General features: G+C 42.3%; 1 protein-coding gene and 1 long non-coding RNA gene across 3 annotated transcripts; one reads left to right on the top strand and one right to left on the bottom strand.

Moving 5' to 3' along the window:
- Nucleotides 1–186: 186 nt before the first annotated feature.
- Nucleotides 187–14,965, top strand: LOC124118817. The gene is made up of 8 exons (XM_046481111.2): nt 187–266; nt 3,098–4,616; nt 5,470–5,603; nt 6,296–6,510; nt 7,571–7,845; nt 11,347–11,553; nt 12,589–12,694; nt 12,962–14,965. Exons 2-8 carry the CDS (start codon nt 3,110–3,112, stop codon nt 13,077–13,079), a joined length of 2,562 nt encoding a protein of 853 aa, XP_046337067.2. The 5' UTR covers nt 187–266; nt 3,098–3,109; the 3' UTR covers nt 13,080–14,965.
- Nucleotides 14,966–25,440: 10,475 nt separating this feature from the next.
- Nucleotides 25,441–27,544, bottom strand: LOC124142963. 2 transcript variants are annotated; one of them, XR_006862231.2, is made up of 4 exons: nt 26,784–27,544; nt 26,369–26,494; nt 26,163–26,265; nt 25,441–25,945 (listed from the first exon to the last, which is right to left on the bottom strand). It is a non-coding gene; the product is annotated as an uncharacterized LOC124142963 (long non-coding RNA). The 2 variants fall into 2 exon arrangements; XR_006862230.2 differs by having other exon boundaries at nt 26,369–27,544.
- Between the last annotated feature and the right edge of the window lie 201 nt (nt 27,545–27,745).

The following is a 27,745-nucleotide window of genomic DNA, read 5'->3' as shown; positions in this document are numbered from 1 at the left end:
AATTGTGACAAAACTTCCTTATTTTTTTAGATGTGTTCCATGCACCCTTCCTAGATTACATCCCTTACTAAATATGAAACCTGTCTCATATCTGCCCGTGGATGATCATAAGAGGCGAGCTACTTAATACATGTGATATGAAACTTATTATCAATCTGGACCCCTCGCCAGGATCACCGCGCAATCTGATAACAAGGACAATTAGTCAGGGCTAAGTTCAGAAGGGAATGTTATCTTATACATTAGGCACGTGGAAGATCACAAAGGTAAATATTTTTAGTCGTATGTTTACATGATGATTTATATTACTAACTGGACGTTAATATTTATGTTTCTTCTTTAATACGATATTGATATCATCAAGTGAACGAATATTTGTTCTTTCGGCCCCGAAACAGGACTAATATTGAATGAATCTACACTAAAGCTTCTCTCCAACACTGACGACCGTTATCATGTTTATCTGCAATATGTCGACATATCTGGTCTCCCTATGTTCGTAATAGTGAGTGAGTGAGTATGGTTTTATGCCGCTTTTAGCAATATCACGGCGGGGGACACCAGAAATGGGCTTCACACATTGTACCCATGTCGGAAATCGAACCTGATCGGCGTGACGAGCGAACGCTTTAACCACTAGGCTACCCGACTGCCCCATGTTCGTAATGCCATTATTAGATGGGTCATATTCAGCTTCTATACACGGAATCCGGAGCGGAAGAGGTACCACTTATTACATGCTTGTTTTAGTGAGTGAGTGCGTGAGATGGATCTAACTGGATTAATGAATCATTGGCATGATGCGTTTACATAATCAAGATAAATTTTGAAATCCCTGAAACTATTGTTAAATTGAGTTAATCCCACACCAAGAAGAGCGAGTGAGTATGGTTTTACGCCGCTCTTACAATATTCAAGCAATATCACGGCGGGGGACACCAGAAATTTGGCTCCACACATTGTACCCATGTCGGGAATCGAACCCGAGTCTTCGGCGTGACGAGCCAACGCTTTAACCACTCGGCTACCCAACCGCCCCATGCTTGTTTTAAGATCCGACGACAATGTTGATCGGGTGGTTAGTACATGTGGCCTGGTCCCGTTTCACTTAGGGATACCCCCCTTGGGGATTCCATGAACAGATTCCCAGCAACCTACACTGAGATGCGACCAAATGGATCGGATGGTCTGGCTCGGTTAATTACGTGTCATCGTACCTTGACGGCTTGGATCTCTGCTCAAGATATCAATTTGCCCAGATTCAATTATTTACAGACATGCGTCATAAAGCTGCAATAATTGCTGAGTTCGGGGTTAAACAACAAACAAAATAAAGGGTATAACCGCCACGACAATCAGATGTCATGTTTATGATTGGGAGTTTCAACAGTTATATAGAGTGAGTGAGTTAAAATTTAAGGTCGCATCGGCATTATTTCAGCCATATAGCGACGAGACCAAGTTTATATATACACAATTTAGTTATTTATGCAATGTCATATTTAAAAACAATTTATGAAACATATTGGAGCATAACAATATCCAACAGTTGTAGAGCTTAGACCGATTTGTGGTTGGGGGCCCTAGCTGGAATAAGTAAACCACTCCTCAAATGTCTTCCCGAGTGAGTGAGTGAGTAAGTATGGTTTTACGCCGTTTTTAGCAATATTCCAGCAATATCACGGCGGGGGACACCAGAAATGTGCTTCACACATTGTACCCATGTCGGGAATCGAACCCGAGCCTTCGGCGTGACGAGCGAACGCTTTAACCACAAGGTTACCCCGACCGCCCCTGTTCCCAAGTGGAAACTGGACTTTTTAAGTCAGTTAACGCCTTTACCTCGGGAAGTGCTCCTCAAACTACAAAGAGCTAGGCACACCGAACGGGGATTCTGCGGCTTTGGGACTCAGACTGAGGCTGTGTTTCCCATGCTTGCGTTAGAGCTAACTACAACAGGCCTGGTTGTTTCAATGGTTTTTATAGACAGTATACACCTTGTTTTGTAAGGTACACTCTCATTATAATCAAATCTTGGTTCTCGTTACCGCTTTGTGTAGCAGTATTGAGCTCTAAGATCAGGACCGCCTCCGTGGTCTCGTGGTAGAGCGTCCGCCCGGAGAGCGGAGATTCGGGGTTCGATCCCCGGCCGCGTCATACCAAAAGACGTTAAAAGATGGTACTTGTTGTTACCCTGTCTGGCGCTCGGCATTAAGGGGCTAAAACAAGGACTGGTCGGGTATTCATGTTAAACTGCGGCATGGTATCTCAGTGAGCTAGCACTATAAATCGGCATCAGTCCGGACTAGTACAAGCAGCCACACAAACACACACACGTACATGCACGTCGCTATATAAGTGCAATAATCTTGGACGCGACGTTAAACCCCATTTCACCTCACCTCACCTCTAAGATCAGACTTTTGGTACATGTCCACAACTTAATATCAGACTGTAACTAATCAGACAGGATGACCACCCGATTCCTCGCAGGGTCTACTGAACATATGGAACACAGTGGGCGTGTTAGACCACCATATCACGTCAAAAGAAGTCAGCAAATCTGCATCATGGGATTGTAAATTTGTGTTTACGCCGTTTCATGCACTATTCAAGCAATATCACAGCGGGGACACGGGAAAGGGTCTTCACACATCTTACCCGCGTGGGGAATCGAACCCGGGTCTTCGCGGGCAGAGCCTTAACTACTGGACTACCCCACCTTCCAAGGATGGCTAAGGAACACATCATGTAGTCACAGCACTGTATATATTGTGGTTGTAATTGTTAGTAGTTAAAATTACCCTTGATTTCTAGCCTTGGTCTACAACAACCCATGTTGTCGTAAGAGGCGACTTACGGCATCGGGTGGTCATGCTTGATGACTTGGCCGATGCATGTCATCGTATCCCGATTGCGTAGATCGTTGCTCATGATGCCAATCACTGGCTTTTCTGGTCAAGACCCGAATACTTACAGACCGTCTTCATATAGCTGAAATATTGCTGAGTGTTGCGTTAAACAACAAACAAACGAACAAAACAAGCTAGCCATTGAGGAACGCCGGTGCAAATCCGTATATGATCTTTCGTTTCAGTAATCTACAGAGATGACATACACCAATCTGTATTTCCACCTCGGACTGTATCTCTGTGTTCTTGTGTCCTGCTGCCACACAAAACACTGTTTCTCAGAGGACAGTCCTTGCATCAGTGAATTCAAACTCTGGGCTCTTGATGCGAACCGTCAAGGGTTTGTTGAAATATCCCTTCCAGCGCAGCCTCTTGCAATATCTCAATACAGTATAAAGTTGATGTCGGTGTCCTCCGAGCACCATGTCGCACTGCATGAAGACCCTAACCGGAACCGGACGTACGCCATATGTGACATTGCACTAGGGGAGTTGCTGGATGACCATCAACCGTGGGCCATTGTACTGTTGGAACGTGGAACTGTCATTGATGGTGTAATTTATACATTTAACTATTCAGATTCTCGGACCTACGCTCTCGAACCAGACACTGTTTTGGTTGATATTGTTTCCGTTGACAACAAGAGTCTCTCGGTCAGTTGGTGTGGCTCATCATATACTCTGACATTATCCACGAAGTGGGAGGAGAATGCTTGCCCTACTGATGTTGCTGAATCTGAGGGAGCTGACAGTGTTGACGAGTTAGAAGATGAACAGGATGATTCCCCTCACAAAGGTTCAGCTTCTACAGAAGAACCAACCTCGCAGTCATCATCAGCGTCCTCAAAGCGTACAACACAACCAAGTTCAGCTTTTACAAAACAACACCCAACCTCGCAGTCACCATCAGCGTCCTCAAAGCGTACAACACAACCAAGTTCAGCTTCTACAAAACAACACCCAACTTCGCAGTCACCATCAGCGTCCTCAAAGCGTACAACACAACCAAGTTCAGCTTTTACAAAACAACACCCTAAATCGCAGTCACCATCAGCGTCCTCAAAGCGTACAACACAACCAAGTTCAGCTTTTACAAAACAACACCCAACCTCGCAGTCACCATCAGCGTCCTCAAAGCGTACAACACAACCAACTTCAGCTTTTACAAAACAACACCCAACCTCGCAGTCATCATCAGCGTCCTCAAAGCGTACAACACCACCAAGTTCAGCTTCTTCAAAACAACACCCAACCTCGCAGTCATCATCAGCGTCCTCAAAGCGTACAACACAACCAAGTTCAGCTTTTACAAAACAACACCCAACCTCGCAGTCACCATCAGCGTCCTCAAAGCGTACAACACCACCAACTTCAGCTTCTACAAAACAACAACCAACCTCACAGTCATCATCAGCGTCAACACAGCCTACATCACCACGAATAACAGCTTCTTCCAAACAACCAACGTTGCCATCTTCACATCCCCCCAGTAAGCCTGTTGCTACTACAGAACATGGACCAACAGAAACATCTGGAACTGAAGAGTCATCTAGTTCCTCGGGATATACCAACACTGTGCCTGTGACAGCGTCATCTCCATCAACGTCCTCGGCTACTGTTGCACCGTTCCCCCAAAACCCCGTTATCAACGAAGTCAGCCTTCTTGTTCAGAATGGTGTCAACAACTCATTTATAGAACTAAAAGGTAATATCGTAATCTATTTTATGTGTTCTTCGTTGTGTCAGATACTTTACCATGCTGGTGATTCGGGGTTAGAACTGGTCCCCAGAAACTATGCCTGTCGTAAGGGGCGACAAACTGGATCGGGTGGTCAGATTGGGTGCCCAAATTTGTTGATTGTGTGTCATCATACCCCTAATGCGTGGGACGTTCCTCACGATATCAATCACTGGTTTGTCCGGTCCATATTACTGGCGTTAACCATCAAACATGCTATGAATGCTTTCCTCACTGCTATGAATAACGGGAATATTAAGTTAATGAATGTTATTTAAGGCCACAGTCATCAATACCCAAGGACTGTACATGACTAAGCCTGGACGGATAAACCAGAGAATGATAGCATGAGCGACAATCCACAGTGTTTGGGAACCAGGACACTGGATCAGCCTCCCCCTAGACCAGCGGATCCTTTGTTTTAACAGTGATGTCAATCATCGGATAAAAATAAAATAACTAACTAACTTATGCTCGTGGTGGGGGCACGGGTGGCCCAGTCGTCTAAGGCGCCGCGATTCGCTGTGCAGAGTTGCGTCCCTTGGGCACGCCAGAAACCTATGATTGTGGGTTCGAATCCCGGTTCGCCCCAATTATGTTTCTAGGTTTGTCAGCACCATACCCGTGCTCGTGGGTTTCACCGAAGTGGTAAACGTCTAAAACCTGCACCACTTCGGGCTTTCCTCCCACATTAAGCTGACACGCCGCGATATGACTGGAATACTGTTAAAAGCGGCGTTAAACCCAACTCACTCACTCACTCACTATGCTCGTGGTGCCAGTTTGTTGAGACCATTAATCATTATCCTGATTTCCACAGGGCCCAACATGACCCTGGACGACTACTCCCTCGTGGTGTTTGACGGCAAATCTAAAGAGACACTCTTCCACAAACGATTTGGCAAAAATGAAGAAATGGATGGGAACGGTCTCTTTGTAGTGCATTACTTTCTGGTAATGTTAATACTGTATACATTCGTCAACGTGATCGGAATGTTACTCGTGTATAACTTTCGCGCTGTACCGGGTATTCATTCTTATAGTCAATGGGTCGGCTGGGTTGCTTGTGGTTTAAGAGGTTCCTCGTCTCGCCGAAGGCCCGGGTTCGATTCCCAACATAGGTACAATGCGTGAATCCCATTTCTAGTGTCACCACCCCGCCGTGATATTGCTGGAATATTGCTAAACGCTGCGTAAAAACATACTCAATCACTCTTATAAACAGCCGGTAATCACAGCAACAGAGTCTAATAGACGCAGGCCCGATGAGGAACAACCAAAAATTGTTCAAGAATTCTTTGGAGCAAAACATTTTTTCGCTCGACTGCTAATGTCGACTTTATAAACCTTTTTTTAGAATGAATATGTACTCATCTAAGAATAACTATTATTTCAGTGATGGAATTATGCAGTGATCTTTTGGGGGTCTAAGACACCATGTATCGTTATGCTTCCTGGGGCGGTCGGGTAGCCTAGTTGTTAAAGCGTTCGCTCGTCACGCCGAAGACCCGGGTTCGATTCCCGACATAGGTACAATGTGTGAAGCCCATTTGCGGTGTCCCCCGGCGTGATATTGCTGGAATATTGCTAAAAGCGGCGTAAAATTTTAACTCACTCACTCACTCACGTTATTCTTCCTCCTCCAGAAACGCAACCACACAGCCAACGAATCGTCAGTGGCAGTTGCCTTATACAACAACTCCAAATGGCTCAAAAACTACACCGAGCACATCCCCATCAATCAGATACATGGACTGCTGGACTCCTTCATAGTGCGCACAACAGAGGACAGTATCCACAAGGACATCTTGGAGAACCTAGTACCCCAACAGACCAAGAGGATCTTCACTGTTAAGCCAAGGCAAGTACGCTATCATTTTAGAGATTGTTCTGATTCAACAACATAATCCTTATTTTATGTGAAGTCAGTGAGTGCTTGTTGCCTTTCACTAGAAGTATAACAACTGTAGCACTAATGAGTCTATGCATAGTCCAATCAAAATCGCGTAATGAAATCAACATCCGGTTCGTGAACTGCAGTGCAGATTTCGGTCGATTGCAGGATTTGCAAAGCATGTGTACCGTCAACAGATATTTTCCAAATCCTTTCATGTTTTTAATCAAGGTGCTCACGTGATTTGATGTACTTCGCGAAGTAAGACCCGTTTTATTACAATATAGATCTTGATTATCGATGAGATCGTCTTCACTGGGCGCCGCCATTTTGTTTGAAGCAAATTCAAGTGATATGAGAGGTCACTCTCCTACCCAGAGTTCCGTGCGCCGGAGTGTGATGAGAGGTGGAATCTGATTGGTCAATAGGAGGGACATAGAAGTCTTGTTCGGCAAGGATTGAAACTGGATTTATATAGTCAGTTAACTCCCTTGCCCCGGAAAGATGCGAGAGTACATAGTATGTCGGTTGTAGAGTGCTAGCCAACTGAGATACCATACCGCAGTTTAACATGGAATTCCGACTCAGACACATTATGCCGACTCCACACCTGCTAGTCCTTCTTTTAACCCTAAATTCCGAGTGCCAAGCAGAGTAACAACAAGTACCATTTATTTACGTCTTTTGGTTTGGTTAGATCTAACCACCGACCTTCCTCTCGTCATTGTAATAAAGAAGTTGTATAACCATATAACTATCTCCCGTATTAAGACGTCTCGCTGATCCGGTTTAGAATCTTCAGCAACCCATGCTTATCTGCATGACTTGGGCTTTCCTCAACATCAAGCTGAGACACCGTGATAAGCTGGGTTACAGTTCAAAGCAGCGTTAAACCCAACTCACTCACTCACTCACTCATTCACTAACTTATAGTGTCGTTTCTGTTTAAGTTCAACCAGTTTTACTACGCATTATCTCACCAATTATGTCATTGATGTTTTGTTAACAAGCACTGTTCCGTTCACAGTTTGTTGAGAGGAAGATCGCACATTAGCTTCAGCAGGTGCACATGCTTGGGTGATGACATCAAAGATCCAGGATGCTTCATCTTGGCCCCCCTTACCGTCGGTCAGCCCAACAACTGTACCACGGGCTACGGAAACAGGGTCCAGTTTAAACTCACAAATGCCAACTGCGAGGACTTCCAGTCAAACAAACAGAAACAGCGGGACCTGGTTGACGTCATTGTCAACAGCGTCAACGCCAAGTGCAGTTGTGGATTGTCGCAGGTGCTTGTGAAGGGTAGGTGAAGCTAAACCCTGTTTCCATGCATGCAACTTACTAATATCAGCCTTAGAATTTGTCTCAGACACAGAGGCTCCAGCAAATCTGGTTTCATCATCTAACTTAATAGTAATTAGCGAGAATTTAGGTTCTTGAATTTGTCCCTTGCATTTTGTTTGGACACTGTTCACTTAAGCACTTGTTTAGTGATCTTCCTCCTCAGATGGCCTGTCTAGTTGGTAACAATCGCGACTGTCGCAGTGTTAAACACGTGCTTTACATGTCAAAAACGTAATTTCTTAACGTAAATGTCATTCATATTTTGGGACATGCTTTAACAGAAAGTTCGCTCAGATATACAGACCTGCTTTATATTTGACTCGGGTGATCTGAGGCAAGGAAATTAGTCATGTCAGCTCGACATTCCCCTTTGACAATGCCATAACCTCGCCGTGAAGATCCGGGTTAGAATTGGCCTTCAGCAACTCATGCTCTTCGTAAGAAGCGACTAAGGGGATCGGGTGGTCAGGCTCAGTGATTTGGATAATGCATGTCATCGTATCCCAATTGCGTTATTCGATGCTCATGATGTCTATCACTGGATTGTGTGGTCCAGACTTGATTTTTTAAAGACTGGCGTCATATAGTTGGAATATTGCTGAATGCGGCGTTCAGCAAGAAACAATATAAACAAAAGACACAAAAAACAACAATACCATATATATGCCCCCGTATGTTTAATTCCCGAGTGAGTGAGTTAAAATTTAAAGTCACGTCAGTAATATTTCTGCCACATTTACTTGACCATGTGATACATGTATGTGTTATTATTCCCATATTAAGACGTATCCTGTTGACCCGTGAAGATCCGGAAGGGAACAGGTCTCCAGTTTGCCGTAACAGGCGACTGACGGGATCGGATGGTCAGGCTCACTGTCTTGGCTGATGCATGTCATTGTATCCCAATTGCGTAGATCGATGCTCATGATGTCAATCATCGGATTGTCTCGTCCAGGCTCGATTATTTACAGACCGCCATCATATAGCTGTAATATTGCTGAGTGCGACGTTAAACAACAAACCAACAAAACGCCTCGCTGTTACACAACCGACACGCTGTCATATACCGTATTTCCTCTATTAGACGTCGGGACTCTAATAGAAGCCGGGTCAATTGTTCAGTGCAAAAAATAGAAGCCGGGCCTCTAATAGACGCCGGGTCGATCAATTGATACAATTAATGATCCCTTTTTGGGACCTAAATTCGTGGTCATAGTGAAATGGGGGTATTAATAGAAGCCAGGCCTCCAATAGACGCCGGGCCTCTAATTGACGCCGGGTCAAAGGCTTGTCCGAAATAAATAGAAGCCCGGGCGTCTAATAGAGGAAATACGGTAACTGAAAAACTGTTTAACAGGTTAAATCCCATTAGTGAGACACCCATTGTAAGACAGTGGAGTAGGTTGGATTAATTAAACAAACCAGCCAGTCTACACACTTAACAATGGTCACAGCCTATTATTAGCAGATTAATTAATAAGAGTAGGCCAATGAGTTAGGTGCTAGTAGGAGCTTACTCAAAAAGTTGAGATGCATGTTTTGTTAAAACTTACTTATTACACATATATATTTCCCCTAGTCTGTGAACATTTCATGCACAATCATGGCAGGTTTGCAGCAGGTTGAGTTCATTACCAGTCAAAGAGGTACTCTCCAAGTCCTCTTTCAGGGATATCTCCACTACAAGAACAAAGTAAGACAAACTGGTACTCATTGGCGATGTACCGTTAAGACATGCATTGGCATTGTTAGAAATTTCACTGTACACAACCACCCACCAGAAGACACCAGCAGAATCCAGTTCCTTGGCAGCTTAAGGAAGAGAGCAAGAGAAGAACCAACCACTCCTATGCCAGCCCTCTACAACGACGATGTCTTGAGACATGATCCGGAGGCTGCAGCTATATTTCCCTCCTTCAGCTCAGTCGGCAGCGCCATGTACAGACACCGCAGTCACACGATCCCGAAACTCCCCCAAACCAGAGCTGAAGTCGACATTGCAGCACCCTGGAGAGAGACCCATGATGGTGAGCGGTTTCTGCTTTTTGCCGACGGTGAAGAAGACAAGATGCTGGTATTTGCAACTGATGATCAGCTTAGAGTCCTCCAGTCAGCTTCCATTGTCTACATGGATGTTACTTTCTCCGCCTGCCCAGATCTTTGGAATCAGCTTTACATACTGCATGCACGGAAAGGAAGCATTACCTATCCCCTAGTCTACGCATTGATGCCTGATCGTCGGACTACAACTTACCAACGCCTCTTTGCTCAGTTGAAGGTCCACATCCAACATCTACTGAACCAACCATTCAACCCAGAGACATTCCAGGTGGACTTTGAAGTTGCTGCCATTAGAGCCCTCCGGACAGAGTTTCAAGGTTCAGACATCAAGGGGTGTTTCTTCCACTTTACCCAGGCGATTTGGCGGAAAACACAGGAGCTTGGTCTTGCTGTTGGATACAGAGATAACCCCCTTGTGGAACAGTGGATCCGACGAGCTGCTGCCTTGCCTCTGCTGCCTCTTCAACAGGTTCAGGATGCATGGATTGACTCCATGAACCAGTCTCCCGATGTACCAAATGCTGACGAATTCAACGACTACATAGTCACAAACTGGGTGGATTATGAAGCCACATTCCCTCTTTCGCTGTGGAACCATCACCAGACATTCGGCCCAAGGACCAACAACAACCTGGAGGGTTTCCACAGTCGCCTCAATGCATCACTGAATCATCGTCATCCTAATCTCTACACGTTCATCGAGATCATCAAGAAGATTGAGAAATCTGAGAAGACCAAGCTATCTCAGTTAGACCTAGGTGCAGCTCCACCAGCAAGAAAGCGTGTGTACAAGGAGATTGACAATCGACTTTCCAGACTGAAGGATCAGCTATCCCAGGGTGTCAAGACACCACTCCAGTTCTTGGATGCTGGTGGCAAACTTCTGAAGATGGATTAAGGTTGTGTCAGTGTGACAACCTCGATGTGAACTGTGATGTGAACTGTGATATTAACTTTAACTGAACTCTAAGTGGCGAATATGTTAAAACAATGGATTTAAGGGATGGATGAATTAAAATGTTGAATGAAATAAAGTAAAAGAGGGTATCAAGCATCTTGAGTCATTTCTTTTGTCTATAATAAGACAAGTCCATTTTCATGATAGGGGTTAATTACCTGATTAACATGTGCAACCAGGTATGACATTGTTGTTTTAACGTGTCTCACAACTGGGCTGTCTTACTAATGGGAGGAGACCGTTTAACACATGGTTAAACAAATCACACCTCACTAATTTTTTATTTGGCCGCTTATGGGATTAATTTTGATTAAAACGGACTATAGTCGTTAACCCCTCGATTCTGGGTTATCAGTGCAATGTCCCCCCAGCCTTGCCGTGAAATAGATGGAACATTGCCAAAACCAGCGTAAGACAATATTCACTCATTTGATCATCAGAGAGGAAGTACCTCTGCGGGAGCCTCATCTTCGAAGCCTACATTGAATCAAGTTTCCCATGGCAGTCCGAACTCATCTTCCACGGCTTCCGCAACTTCGTCCACAGTTCCAAGACCGTCATCGTCGGTACCCGCAGCTACGTCACCGACTCCAGCTGCTTCCAGGACTGCCTTCCCCCTGCCGTCAAACCCGGCAATACAGGCGACAGTGAGAGATGCTTAAATTATTTGGAAATGTCTTGTCTTGTTTGATTTTATACAGATTTGGTTACTTTCCCTACTCTTCCGCACAGATCCCATCAATCATTTTCTATTAAATACATCACCAAAATATTTTGTAATCTTTATCGATGTAATCGGATATTGGAAAATATTTCGTCATCTCCATTCGTAATTACTCGTCCTTTTCCGTAACATGCAAGAAGATTCGGCTTATCCCGGAATGACACTGTTGAGAATGGACCAACTCGTGCCTTTCCTGGATGCTAACTGTGTCCTCCAGATATATACTATTTCGTGACATGTAAACCTGATGCAGTTTTATGGCGTATTTAAGGGGGGGGGGGGGGGGGGGGCTTTCAAACACCCCATAACTTGTGGGTGAAAAACATACAAAAAAGGCAATATTGGAATAAGTATAAAACTTGATATAATACCAATCTCATTAAAATCAGATCTCAGTTCTCGCTACCGCCAAACAAAGGTCTGAGGACATCCCATTAGGGGTCATGTCAGAACGACCTATCATCCGACCAATCAGAGCATCGCTTACCAGATCATGAAAGTTACATTCGGAATGTGAATTCTGATAATGCAACCTCGAAATCTTTAACACGGGAACTAACTATTCCGAACGATAGTTACAGGTTTAACGACTGAATCCATACAATCTAGACCATCTATTATCCAGTCCAGAGTTCTTTTGTTTAAGTTTCATATTTGTAATCGAGAATTTGTCAGAATATGTTTCGAAGCGAAGTCACCAATTTGAAATTAGTGTCGTAAAGCACGAGAAAGCTGTCTTCTGATTGGTCAATCCATTGGTTCGAGCAAAGTCTGCCTGACGTGACCCCTAATGGGATGTCCTCAGATCTTTGTTTAGCGGTAGATCTGATTTTAATGAGATTGGATATAATACATTTCCCATTCCCAATTGGTCGCCAGAATACAAACAATCGCAGTGGTATAAATAAGTTACTAGTGCATTTGAAAAAAATGTTTCTAACATGTCTTTCTTCGCCAGACAACGTGACCTTGACAGTGGCTGTCGTGGTGTCTTGTGTTGGCGTCTTTCTCATCGTCGCGATGAGCGTCATCATCTATATCCGCCGGAAGAAGAGGAGCATTGTGTGAGTGTAACCTTTGACCTCGTTTACAACTAGGGCCAGGAATTCCTTCGATACACAAGTTGTGTGGCCGTATTCCTTTTTTTGTAATTGAAACAAGTGCATAGACATCTAACTTTTCAATTAGAATAGTTAAGGATGTATGTCGTAAGATTTAATATTAGTTACTATGCAAATCGGTACCTTTAACTGTACCGACCGGTGAAGATACAGGGTAGAATAGGTCATCAGCAACCCCTGCTGTCCCTTATAGGCGTTGTTAATGTTCAGGACGTTCCGGTTGACGAACCTAGGGGAGCTGGACACGTCGGGGATGTTGCACGAGGACAAAGACGACCTCATTGATGAGGACAACGCGACCTTCAGGACCATCTCCATCGCCTCCTAACTCTGCACATCCATCTGCTCTCGCCTCAGCACTTGACACTGTGAAGTCATGAAGACCTGAAACTTGTGTATAATCATTATTATTACCAACGCTCAAACGAAACACTATGAAAAGCGAAGGAGCGAATACAACTTAACGCCTGCGACGTTTCAACTGTATATCGCACCAGTGGCCTTCGTCTTTACTGGTGCCGTCACCAGATATTGGTTGAGGGCGCTTGTCACATTACACCCTCTCCTATCCAGAGTATGTGACATAACACCCCGGTTGTGCATTATATATTTCTCATGATAAATACCCTGGTCCCATTCGCCAAAGAATAGTTTCAAATTGCACGACGCTAAAAATAGCCGTCCAATCAAATTACTGTCACGAGCGAGAGAAATTTAGTGCTAAGTTTGGGCGTTGTATAGAGGGGCTTTCAAGCTACGTGTTTTACCCAGTTGATAAATTGCAAGCTGCAGCAATATACAGTGTGAATGACTTGAGGACATTCTAGAAGTTGGTGAGGAAATAAGAAAACATACAACTTTATGGATAACAACTGGTTTACTGCATGTAGCGACGTTTCGATGTAGATTCTTACACTGTCATCCACTCCAGCTTGATAACGATGTAGGAAACCATAGGGAGACGTTGCTAAGTGCAGTAAACGTGAAGTTGTTATCCGTGAAGTTGTGTGTTTTGTTACGTAAGGACTATCCTATCGCAAATATTGTTATCCTCATATATGACAATACATTCGGGTTATCTTTGATGGACTGATTGTGGATGACCTGCCTGGTATCTGTGTACAAGTGAGTGTTGATGTGGCGGATTTGTAACCGAATTAACATATGGCGTGATTTAATGGGTATAGCTTAGTCTCTGAAAATATATAATTTTGATAGAATTAAACAGCTCCATTTGAATTAAAAAGGAGTCCCCGGTGAGGTGGGTGTTGAACTGTGGAAAATCTAGACTTGCTTAATTTAGTGCTATATCATTACAGTAAGGGCTGGGAGGAAGGGTTATTCTTGTGTTCGAGGCGCCTGTGTGTTATATCTATGATCTGCCTGTGGATCCCGGAGTCTTCTCCCACGAGATACATCCCTTGTGTTGTATTGACAAGAGGATGAGTGTTAAGTGTTATTTATAATCGAGATCTTGTGCGATCTCATTAAATCTTTTCGTGTATGATTTAGATACGATGTCGCTCTTTAAACAGATAGGTATCGGGGCAAAAGTTCCGATTGTAATGAGATTGTATTTTTGAGTGTTTGCAAGATTCAGATATTTCAGATATTTCCCTGTAGGTCATATTTGACCAGTGTGGAAGTCTCATATGTTTCAAGGTGTGCAGAGTTGCGTCCCTTGGGCACGCCAGAAACGTATGATCGGGGTTCGAATCCCGATTCGCCCCGATTGTTTCTAGGTTTGTCAGCACCATACTCGTGTTCGTGGGTTTCGCCAAAGTAGTAAACTTTTAGGACCTGCACCACTTCGGGCTTTCCACGCACATTAAGCTGAGACGCCGTGATATAACTGAAATACTGTTCAAAGCGGCGGTAAACCCAACTCATTCTCTCACTCGTATGTTTCAACATAGCACATAGCACTCCATTTATAATACAGTATCATTCTCACTTACTCTACATACGTGGGCACGATCTTCGATCTTAAAAGAATCATTCTCATTTAAACATGTTTTTTTTAGAAATGGCGTTAAATGAAAACCAAGACGAAAATGGTTATGACAGTTACAATATTTAGACAATATCAAGATGTAGAACAAACATTAATTCAGCTCATGTGTATATACAACATACCAGGAGCGAAGAATGATTCATATTTTCATGTCAAATAACTTTGAACGACTTGTAAATAAAATGTAAACTGCTTTAAAAGGTACCTGTTGCTCTTTATTGGTAAATAATGGGTACTAACAATAATGTTGTTAGTTTGAATTACATTTCTTTCTAGCGCGAAGATCTGAGGTGAGGTGAAATGGGGTTTAACGTCGCGTCCAAGATTATTGCACTTATATAGCGACGTGCATGTACGTGTGTGTGTTTGTGTGGCTGCTTGTACTAGTCCGGACTGATGCCGATTTATAGTGCTAGCTCACTGAGGTACCATGCCGCAGGTTTTTTAACATGAATACTCCACTCAGACACAGTATACTGACTCCGAGCCGACCAGTCCTTGTTTTAGCCCCTTAATGCCCCTTAAAGACAGGGTAACAACAAGTACCATCTTTTAACGTCTTTTGGTATGACGCGGCCGGGGATCGAACCCGGACCTTCTGCTCTCCGGGCGGACGCTCTACCACTAGACCACGGAGGCGGTCCGCGAAGATCTGAAGGGAGTTCGGGTACCTCAGAGGTCAAAGGCGCCGATGTGTGGCAACAGGTAGTCCTCTAGCAATCCCTGGTTAGACCCATGATCTATCATTACCTAGCCCTGCACCATGACAGTGGAACATATTTATTTTATGAAATAAAAAATCTAGAAACGCATACAAAAGCAAGTCTAGCCAGCTCAAGCTAGCTCTATTCGACAGCATAATCAGCATGGGGAAATATTTTTTTTATTTTAGAGTCAAGAAGGATATTGTGTAATATAAGATTTCAGAGACTAAATGTTAGTCTAATCATTACCATACATAGGCAACCTTACGCTTACCCCCAACATTAAACTGACACGCTGTGGTAAAACTGAAACACTGAACAAATCGGCGTCACACCGAAGTTTTGGATTGCCGGGTAGAACTGGTTCCCAGCAACCCATGCTTGTTGTGAGAGGCGACAACGTGGATCTGGGTGAATGATGTGTCTGGTCCAGACTATTTACAAGCCACCGTCACATAACTGGAATATTGCCGAGTGCGTCGCTAAATAACAAGCAAAACACTGAACACGCTAAGTTGTGAATATCCAGATGTAATACTCTCTTAAGTATGGATTCCTAGAAGGGACATTGCAGCATTGTCGCCATTATAAATACAAGCAAAACGTATCAGAAAAAACCAAAGCGCGACAACGCAACATTTTGGTATTTGTCGCATTGTCGCGCTTTGAATAATCTTTTTTTATTTTTTTTAAGGTCAAAATATGTGGCGTTGCCGCATTGTCGCCCCATCAAAGTAGAAAAGGCGTTAAAATGTGCGACAACGCGACAATGTCCCTTTTATGTGCCTTTTAAAGTGCACAGGGGGAGTGGATGAGAGAGTGATGTTCCAGCGGTGGACATTGAGATGATTAACGTGTTCAGTTCAATTCTATGCATGTCGGAGTATTTTAGTAATAATAAATGTTGACAACGCGTCGAAATGTATGGTTTGTTCACGACAGCTTTGAACATTGATCACGTAGAGTGAGGTGTTCATGATAAATTTTATAAGGAGACGTGTATGGCTTACAGCGGGTAAGATAAGATACCAGACAGTGAATATACCAAACGGCGAATATACCAGACGGTGACTATAGCAGAGTTTAGGACGAACATGAAAAAGTTAGCAAACATCATCTATCTTTATCCTCCGTTTTCACAAATTACTAGCCGCAAGCTCAGAGAGAATATGAGGGGTCGAAGGAGATTCTCGATACAGTGAGTGTGGTTTTCGCCGCTTTTAGCAATATTCCAGCAATATCACAGCGGGGGTTCGAACCCGGGACTTTGGCGTGACGAGCGAACGCTTTAACCACTAGGCTACCCATCGTCCAAGATGCTCGATACAACACAAGCTACTGGGTATACTGACGAAAAACAACAATATATTCATGGTGTATTTGGAAAGGCGTGAGTTCAAAATGTAGAGCCAACATCAATGTTACCCGTAACACTGTGGACATTGTAACCTCAATGAAAAATAATAGGAGGCGAATAAATGACTCAATACGAACATAAACAAGAGCAACTGTGTATTTTTGTGAATTTAATTATTTTTAATGAGGTTTCAACTGAAACACTCAATGTGATATTATCCAGGACTTTTTTACTAACCTTCAACGCGATGCGTAACACAGGCATGACATGTTCCAAAAACTGTAGTGCACATTTGCAAGCACGAACAGCGAAACTCAACAAATCGCATTACATGTAAACAGTGGCTTCTATACGTGATGCCACTTATGTTCTACATACCGATCCGAGAGAGCGCCGTTCATGAACATTTGGTTCGCCCAATACCGCTCACACCGAGATGATGAAAGATTCCAGACTTATACAGTCGAGAAAAGAGTTGGAAAGAAGGTTGAAGAAAATGAAGAAAGTAAACGGAAGCAAGAAGGAGGTGGAAAAAATGAAGAGAGGATGACGAGAAAGGAGGATAGAAGGTGGAGCAATAATTATGTCTGATGGTCCCTTGAAAACACGAGTGTTTTTTTTATGTTTAACACCGTACTCAGCAATATTCCAGCTATATGACGGCGGACTGTATATAATCGAGTCTGGACCAGATAATCCAGTAATTGACATCATGAGTATCGATCCACGCAATTGGGATGCGATGGCATGCATCAACCAAGTCAGCGAGCCTGACCACCCGATCCCATCAGTCGCCTCTTAGACAAGCATAGTCGCCTTTTATGGGTTGTTGAAAACCTATTCTTACCCGGATCTTCACGAGTGTATCTGAATGAGGAAGGAAAGAACAGACAGAAAGCTATACCAGCTATACGAATGGTGTGATCACAGAAGCAAGAAAGATGTGGCAGTCGGAGATGGATTCAACCTGGCTTCAGAAAGACGCAGGCAACCCTGGAAGGCCAATACCCGAGAAGAGGAATCTGAGCAGACGCCATAGAGGTGCAAGGAAGGAGAGGGTAGCTCATGTGGGGCGACTCATCTTCCCGAGGCAAGGGAGTTAACTGAGTATAAAAGTCCAGTTTCCACCCTTGCCGAACGAGGCTGGTATTATTGTTACGTTTTGGCTGGACTAACGAGTCTATGCATAGTCCAATCACAATCGCGCAACGAAATCGAAATCCGGTTCGTAAACCGTCGTGCAGATTTCGGTCGATTGCAGGATTTGCAAATCATTTGCACCGCCAACTCGATGTCAGCAGATATTTTCCAAATCTTTTCATGTTTTTAATCAAGGTGCTCACGTGATTTGATGTACTTCGCGATGTAAGACCCGTTTTATCACAATATATATCTTGATTATCGATCAGATCGTCTTGACTGGACGCCGCCATTTAGTTTGAAGCAAATGCAAGTGATACGAGAGGTGGAAGCTGATTGGTCCATAGGAGAGGCATAGAAGGGACATAACTCGTATTAGCCACTGGTGGCGCTACGATCGAGCCCAGGAATTCCAGCCTAGTTCGGCAAGGGTGGAAACTGGACTTTTAAAGTCAGTTAACTCTCTTGCCTCGGGAAGATGGGGGCGACTAAGCGGCAGGGAGATGGTGAAAGAATGGTCAAATAAAGTCCATGGCGAATATGATGAGCTCTGAGTCTCTCAACAACACGGCATCCATGTTGATGTATTTGTTCCGACGCCTGATCTCACGATAAAGCATGGAAGATCCTGACTTCAAGTTAAATGGTATATGTTCAAACACTTTCTGCAGATTTTACAGTTCCTCATTTAGATTGTTATGTTAAAAACGATGACGTAAGGTCTTGCGACGTCCTTGTTTAAGATTGACTTTACAACGTTTGTTAAGATGCTTTCGTGAAACGGTCGTAAGGAGATCCTAGAGAGGATCGTAAACCGTCGTAGCGGTTAAGAGGGCGCAGCGCTAAGAGGCTTTCGGGAAACGGCACCCAGAAAGCTAAAGCGATCATTTCTCTTCTCACGATATCTCTTCTTAAAGTCTACATATAATCATTATTTCTATTACGTCCTAACTCACGGCTGCAACAGCAACCCCTCAGATGGTCCTGGCCTCGGTGGGAAGCCTGTTAATCTTCTGTACTGCATGTTTGGCGCTCGGAACCTGGCACCGGTAATTTCAAATAACTCTCAGATGACCATGTTGATAAACGCGAAGTGTCAGAGAAGTGAATCTTTCCGAAATCGATTTATCCCCCGGTATATCTCAGTTTTCACATTTTGATTGGACACTTTATCAATGTCACCGATAAAAATCTAAATTTGACATGTTAATGTTCTGTTTTATATAAATCTCCATTTTTTCGCTGCATGTACATGGCTAAACCTTTCTTTAAGTATATTTTTTCTGGTGCACCTGTCTTAGGTGCACATCTTAGAACACAATGACCCAATTATACCTACAAATGTCTTTGCCTCTGCGTGTAAAGGCGGTCGCCTCCCTCCGTGGTCTTGTGGTAGAGCGTCCGCCCGGAGAGAGCGGAAGGTCCGGGGTTCGATTCCCGGCCGCATCATACCAAAAGACGTAAAAAGATGGTACTTGTTGTTACCCTGCCTGGCGTTCGGAATTGAGGGGTTAAAACAAGGGCTGGTCGGCTCGGAGTCAGTATACTGTCTGAGTGGGGTATTCATGTTAAACTGCGGCATGGTATATCTCATTGGGCTAGCACTATAAAATTGGCATTAGTCCGGACTAGTATTGAAACGATATTGATATTAACCCCAAAATGCGTTCGTACAGAACTAAATGATGAAAATGCCCACACAAGATCAGTGAATTATCAATCAATTATACTCCATACATAGGTTTAGGTTTGCAACCCAACAAGACGATGCAGTGGGTCAAATAAGCGGAAGCAGCAATAAGTATCAGGCCTATGAGTTATGATAGTGCTGTCACGAATATCCAGCATTATGTCACTGTCGAATGTCTTGAAACAAGCCTGTATCCGTTTTTGAATCCGGAATAGTGCTGGAAGATGGCAGGAATTCGATTTTGTTAATCGGTATCCAATCCGCATTTGCAAGGAGATATGACGCCCGTCAGGTTCTAAAGGGCCCCTAATCGCCCTCGTGTCGCTGTTATATAGGTACTGTCAGCCTTCTAGAAGCTGTCTTTTCTCGAAACATCGCCAACGATCAACTCTGTCATATTCAAGTTTACACCAAGGCGGAAAATCTTAATGACACGCTGCCAATGGCTGCTGGTTAAGTGTGGCCGCGACATCACTCTGCATTTTACCTGCGCTTTGATCATTTGCTGTCACTGACAATCACCACAAAAAAAACCTCACAATCTCTAGACTTGCAAAAGTCTCTAAGGCAATAATTATCAGTTTAAATAATAATTTATAGATTATGTCAATAACAAGAACAAGTTGTCCCTATAAGAGACTGGAATCCTTAGACCTGTCCACATATCTAGACTTGCCTATTAGGAGAATAGATTTACTACACATCCATGGACTTTCCTTTCAGTACGGCCTTTGAGCAAGGCTAAACAATCTCTTCTGTCACATAACAATATCCCCACAGACACAACAAGCAGTTGCACGAGAACTTGACTCCGTGAGCCGCTGACTGGGACGTTATATTTTGTCTACACTTTAATAATACTAATTAAAATAGTTTCGCTGACCACATGTGGATAATGTCTTTGTTCCCTGAATCAAGATGGGTAGCTTATATACATTTTACGAAATAACGCGAATATACAATTGGCTGAGCGGATCAAGGACTATCTCGCAGAAAATATTACAACAAATAATCGCAAAAATAACGATTAAGCGATTCATCTAATTATAAGTCAATACTTGTACAGTTAAGACGATTATCCATCTACTGTCATATAATCGCAATAGGACAAAATGTTTAGAAATTAGAAAATGAATATTTTCGTAATGTTATTTCAATTAACATGGCCATAAGGCGATTGATTACAACAGCTGAACTCAACATGCAAATGCATGTGCGCCATGTCAGTAAACTGGGTTCTGTCTCTTCATATCAGTATAAAGTCGCTAACATATTATCACATGTCGAGCCTCACTTCAGTTGTGCTTATTAATCATTAAGTAACTATTATTTCTTGATGAAAAATGAAACAATTGCAACAGGTTAATCGTTGATATCGAAGATCGATGTAAGTAATCCTGAAATAGATAATAATATGCACTAATCTTAACAAACCTGGCGTGTGGCGACCGTGACGAAAATTAGAATATCTTCACACAAATTCGATTGAAATAGATTACTACACTGGGGGATTGAATGGCTAATAGTCCGTCTGTAAAAAAGTATCACGTGAAAACAGACAGGTTACCATTGCGAACACATTTACTGCCCGCATAACATCTTCAGACATCACCTAAATGGTGTAGAAGCGCCTGTAAAAGTAAGTTAAGCTCGTTGATCGCCAACAATGCGGTGTCTTCTAATAAGACGATCAGAACTATATGTATTTGAAAGAAATTCATCATACATCTTACATATCTCAAATAAGAATACATGGTTCTTAAAGAGAACATAAAAACAGATAAAGTGTTTGATTTACTTTTACTAACTAAGTTCTATATTTATAGATGCAAATTCCAAAATACAAAACCTTATTTTCATGTTTACAAAAAGGAAGCTTTTTACGATACAACATTGAAATAGTCATTGCTTTCAAGCTGGGTAATCAACAGAAATTCTATGGTGCTTGGATGCTGTATCATCAACTTTTCGAAAATGAAGAGCAGCTTTCATTTTAATTTTAGTTTTGTACTTAAGACTTTAATGTTTGAGACCATTTACTTTCCTACACTTCAATATGATAAAATAAACTTAAATAGTTTTATGCATACTTGATATATGCAGTATGTTTGTATTACTAGAGTGAATGTCTGAGTGAAAAGTGTGTTATTTTCTGTAAAAAAACAACTAAGATGTATTGATAAGTTGTGTTATATGTCATGGGCGTTCTGCTACCCTGGGCGGAAGCGCATTTAAGGTAGCAGGTTCTTCTTTTTTAAATACAATGTAAGAAAAAAAAGAATACATGGTCCGACAGTGTTTTGTTATCGTCTATAGTTACGGGCTTACAATAACACGAGATATAATCTACCATTTGAGAGGGTCGTTTTGTTGCCTGGTGGATTAAACTTCATCCTGCAGCTTGGGTTGGCGTTCCACGCATAGGCTTACAATTTGTGAATCTTGTTTCCCCGCCGTGCTTTAGCTGGATTGTGGCTAAAAGTGACGTACAACCAAACAATTTGTGAATCTTGTTTCTGGTGTGCCTCGCTGTGCTTTAGCTGGAGTATGGCTAAAAGTGACGTACAACCATACAATTTGTGAATCTTGTTTCTGGTGTGCCCCGCCATGCTTTAGCTGGAGTATGGCTAAAAGGGACGTACAACCATACAATTTGTGAATCTTGTTTCTGATGTGCCTCGCCGTGCTTTAGCTGGAGTATGGCTAAAAGTGACGTACAACCATACAATTTGTGAATCTTGTTTCTGATATGCCCCGCCATGCTTTAGCTGGATTGTGGCTTAAAGTGACGTACAACCAAACAATTTGTGAATCTTGTTTCTGATGTGCCCCGCCGTGCTTTAGCTGGATTGTGGCTAAAAGTGACGTACAACCAAACAATTTGTGAATCTTGTTTCTGATGTGCCCCGCCATGCTTTAGCTGGATTGTGGCTAAAAGTGACGTACAACCATACAATTTGTGAATCTTGTTTCTGATGTGCCCCGCCGTGCTTTAGCTGGAGTATGGCTAAAAGTGACGTACAACCATACAATTTGTGAATCTTGTTTCTGATGTGCCTCGCCGTGCTTTAGCTGGAGTATGGCTAAAAGTGACATACAAGCATACAATTTGTGAATCTTGTTTCTGATGTGCCCCGCCATGCTTTAGCTGGAGTATGGCTAAAAGTGACGTACAACCATACAATTTGTGAATCTTGTTTCTGATGTGCCCCGTCGTGCTTTAGCTGGATTGTGGCTAAAAGTGACGTACAACCATACAATTTGTGAATCTTGTTTCTGATGTGCCCCGCCGTGCTTTAGCTGGATTGTGGCTAAAAGTGACGTACAACCAAACAATTTGTGAATCTTGTTTCTGGTGGGCCTCGCCGTGCTTTAGCTGGAGTATGGCTAAAAGTGACGTACAAGCATACAATTTGTGAATCTTGTTTCTGATGTGCCCCGCCGTGCTTTAGCTGGAGTATGGCTAAAAGTGACGTACAACCAAACAATTTGTGAATCTTGTTTCTGATGTGCCCCGCCGTGCTTTGGCTGGATTGTGGCTAAAAGTAACGTACAACCAAACAATTTGTGAATCTTGTTTCTGATGTGCCCCGCCGTGCTTTAGCTGGAGTATGGCTAAAAGTGACGTACAACCATACTAAACTCACTCACGTCCCGACAATGCGTCTCACCACAGTCCCTGGCCGGATCAAGCTATACCACGAAGTGTAGTCCTGTACCAAGACTGTTAACCCTGAAGATTCGGGACAGAATAGGTCTTCAGCGACTCAAGCTTGCCTACTGTTCTTGTCGTAAGAGGCGAATAACGGGATCGGGTGGTCAGGCTCGCTGACTTGGGTGATACATGTCATCGTATCCTAATTGCTGATCGATGTTCATGATGTCAATCACTGGACTGTCTGGCTCAGACTCGATTATTTACATACTGCCGTCATATATATAGCTGTAATGTTTCCTAATGCGGCATTAAACAACAAAGAAACAAACAAACAAATACTGTGGGATATACAGTATGTATGTTATGAAAACAAAACAAATCTGGATTTTTATAAAAGCAAGTATAGCCAGCTCTATTCCACAATGAAATCAGCATCAGAGAAAGAAATAATTGCATTTTAGAGGAAAGAAATTTATTGTGTGATAAAAGATTTCACAGACTATTTGTTAGTCTCCACGAAGTGTCAATATATTGTATTCTACTTTTGTATTATACCTGGCTAAATGTCAAGACACACACACGAATTAAATATATCATTAACAATAATTTAATGATTGATTGCAGTAGTAAAAGATATAGTGTGACTTTATGTCAGAAATCTTCAAAAGGAGTGTCCGATTTATGTTTGTTTGTTTGTTTAATTAGTGGATTCTGCTTCGAATTTAACATTCTCTTTGTTATCTGTAATTAATGAATATCTGTAGAGAAGAAGCGGCATTATCAATAAAACTAACCGTGTCGATCTCTCAGATATTTGCATGACGTCAACGATGATAAAGCGTGGCGTCACTATCTTCTGTCACGTCACTCAATCTCACGTCAACAATGATATCCGCTCACGTCAACAATGGTGTCTGCATTACGTCAACAACGTCGATAGCGCGTCATTATCCATATTCATTTTGATTTTTTGGCTGTGAAGAGGTCATTAGCCGAGTGTTTCAGTATCGTAAATATCATATATGAGAAATAATAATTATATTATTCATATTTTCGATTCCTAATAAACGATATTTACGATTCGGGAACACACGAGAGTAATAATCCCTTTACCAATTAATCTCATTCTTAATTAAATCGATGTCATGATATAATTTCAATCAAAGGCGGAGCTTTCGAAACCGCGCATGAATACAAGTTTAGGGAACCGCCCATTTTCTTATGTAGTGCCACATGACTTGATTGTCGCCATGTTTCCATCTTCCTGAGGCAAGGGAGTTACCTGACTTTAAAAGTCCAGTTTCCACGTTAGTTAACTTCCTTGCCTCGGGAAGATGCCATGTTTCGGGCTTATCTGGACATATTAGGAACGTTTATTCCTGTCAATAATTTATTGAGAAAGAGTGAGTGAGTGAGTGAGTGAGTATGGTTTTACGCTGCTTTTAGCAATATTCCAGCAATATCACACCAGAAATGGGCTTCACACATTGTACCCATGTCGGGAATCGAACCCGGGTCTTCGGCGTGACGAGCGAACGCTTTAACCACTAGACTACCCCACTTGGAGCTTGAAAGTAGTTACTCCTTGGCGACCTCATTTGCATATTTATCGGATCCTGACATCAAGCTCGTCAGATTGGATTATTGCATCGATAACACAAACCTAAATATGATAAATGAATTTATTACGCATTTAGTAATGAAATAATATTTTTGTTTCAAAATAGTTGAATAACATTTTAATCAGGAACACTATATTCAGTCGGCCTCTATGACAGATATCTAACACCTTGAATTTTAAACTAAAATCGTGTAGAAAATACATCATCACATTTGGCTTTCCTTGTCATGTTATATCCTCGCGTGATCTGTAAAGGTTAACAGTTTCATTCGAAGATGATAAAAACACATTTGACTCCAAAAGGGCTCAGTATACTCGAAACCGATCGCGACGATATAGTTAACAAAGCACGAGCGTTTATTTAACCTTACACTCTAAACCCAAGTGTTCCACTTCTGAACACTAGACAGAACACATGGATGTAACACTTTTAGAACGCGTCCATGTGTTCTGAAAATATTCTGAACGTTGATGTTCTCGACCCAGAACAGGAGTGTTCTACAAACATATTTAGAACGCTTCAACGTGTTCTGACGATGTAACGCTTTTAGAACGCCTGTAAAGTGTTCTGGACCGAGATTCAGAACACTACACGTTCTCGGACACGTACTTCCACATTACTGAAACGACAACTCATCGTGTGTGTCGAATACAATTTACCCGATGTTTTTCAAGGTGTACGAATTTAAACCATACACCCATGCATATTATCTGGCATAAAATCACACGGACGAAATTCTGAACTGCAACCATGAATTCTTTATTACATTTGTTTGGGATGATCATGGATATTCAAGTCACTTATGAGTCAGAGTTCTTCATGAAAGATTACAAACTGTCGTGTAGCAAATTGAAGCATACTTCCATACTTAAGATAACTTAAGTTTCAAGCGCATGTACTTCGCAGATGTTTCTTGTGGGTAAATATCCCCAAAGGACGATGTTCGTAACAGCGACATGACCATCGCAGGCTTCAGGAAACTTCATGTGAAATATGACTCCCCAACATCCTACAACACAAAACATTTATTTGATCATAGTCATATAGTTATCAAACTCGTACATATTACATAGGACATTATAACAAATGTTCGTTAGTTAACCCAAGATTACCGTGACATTTGTTTCATTATTTATAGGTTGCAAAATGTTTTGCCAAAAATGTCATTTGACTAACAAAGTTACCACTTACTTGGATAAAGGTTAGAGCAAAATATACACAAGTACCTTCTTATTTGATCTGCAAAACCTTGTGTCTTTTCCTCCTTTGTGTAGACGTCTGCCCTGTGCAATAATTTCCATGGATGGTACTGATTATCTGCAATGCACCCTGAAATAGAAACAACAAGACTGATTCTCTAAAATATTTCACATAAAATAGCCAAAAACATGTCCTATGAAGGTTTAGTTCTTTTTGTTCATTACATACTTACACTACTCTCTGCTGATTTCGATGCATTGTCGATGCTTGCTGATCATGCCCTCGGATCCCAAATTTAGATGTTCAGAGATTTGTTGCATGTAGCCCGCTTCGCACTTTCAGGCGATTCATATAGAACCTGAAATATATATTCATTTTATCTGAACATCATTCAAATAAACGGAAACGTTCAAATAGTGACACTTGCAATTTTGATTGGAATTTCAACTCATAATTTATAAATAAAGCGTGTGGAACAATGGCAGAAATGACGGTCAAAATGGCGAGTAATATGTCGTCTGCTATGCGTTTTGTAAGGGGCCGGTTTTACTTCGTTGGGATCAGCATATGAATATATCGCCGAAATATTACATTATTTTAGGTACATATTAAATATGAAACAAAAGTATTCCTAGATGGATACTTACCACAGACACACCTCAGATCATAGGAAATTGTAGCGCCAAATACATGCGACGTCACGCCAGTTTCTCACATAACGGATGTGAATCACAGAGCATGGACAGCTTTGAATGCTTGTTAGAAAAACAGAACACCGATGTTCTATTAATGGAACACGTGTTCTCGCATATAACATTATAGAACACAGCAGAACACACGCGTTCTAGGAGAGAACGCAGGCGTTCAGCAAATAGACCGTATAAGTTCCAGAGCACCCATTAAAGATCCAGCTAAAATTAGCCATCAGAATGCCAGTGTTCTGATACAAGTAAATGTCCCCAATGCAAGCAAGTTATTTCCATGTATTAGCAATGAGTTGTATTTCAGTAATGTTTCTTGTTGTATTTATTCAGGCTACATATAAGTTATTATTAACCCAAAGTATGCCATGTTTATAAACTATTTATTATTCATCAAACTCAAAATATAACCCTTCTTATACACATTTTCTGTTTGACATACCAATCTACCAGCCTCTCTTCTTCTCAAAAATAAATATTCCGAAAACACAAATATGATGGTCGAATTTAAATTTGTCTAACAGCATTCAGCACATTATCTCTGCTAATGTGCATGGACTTCTCCCAGGAGAGAACACACGCGTTCTACAACAGATCACAGGCGTTCAGCAATAGAACACGTGCTGCACGAATTAGAACATTCGTATTCTGTGGCAGAACGTATGGACGCGTCCAGTGTTCTATATTAGAACACATAGATTTAGAGTGTAGAGTGAGTATGGTTTTACGCCGCTGTTAGCAATTTTCCGGTTATATCACGGCGGGGACACCAGAAATGGGCTGCACATGTTGTACCCCTGTGCGGAATCGAACCCGGGTCTTCGGCGTGATTAGCGAACGACTTTACCTTCTAGGCTACCCCACCGCCCCCATAAACATGTTCAGTAGACAAAAATGGTATACAACTT

The sequence above is a fragment of the Haliotis rufescens genome, unplaced genomic scaffold, assembly GCF_023055435.1.
Source record: "Haliotis rufescens isolate VD_foot unplaced genomic scaffold, xgHalRufe1.0.p SCAF_3, whole genome shotgun sequence".
Lineage (NCBI taxonomy): Eukaryota > Metazoa > Mollusca > Gastropoda > Lepetellida > Haliotidae > Haliotis > Haliotis rufescens.
This window is presented reverse-complemented; position numbering and strand designations above follow the sequence as displayed.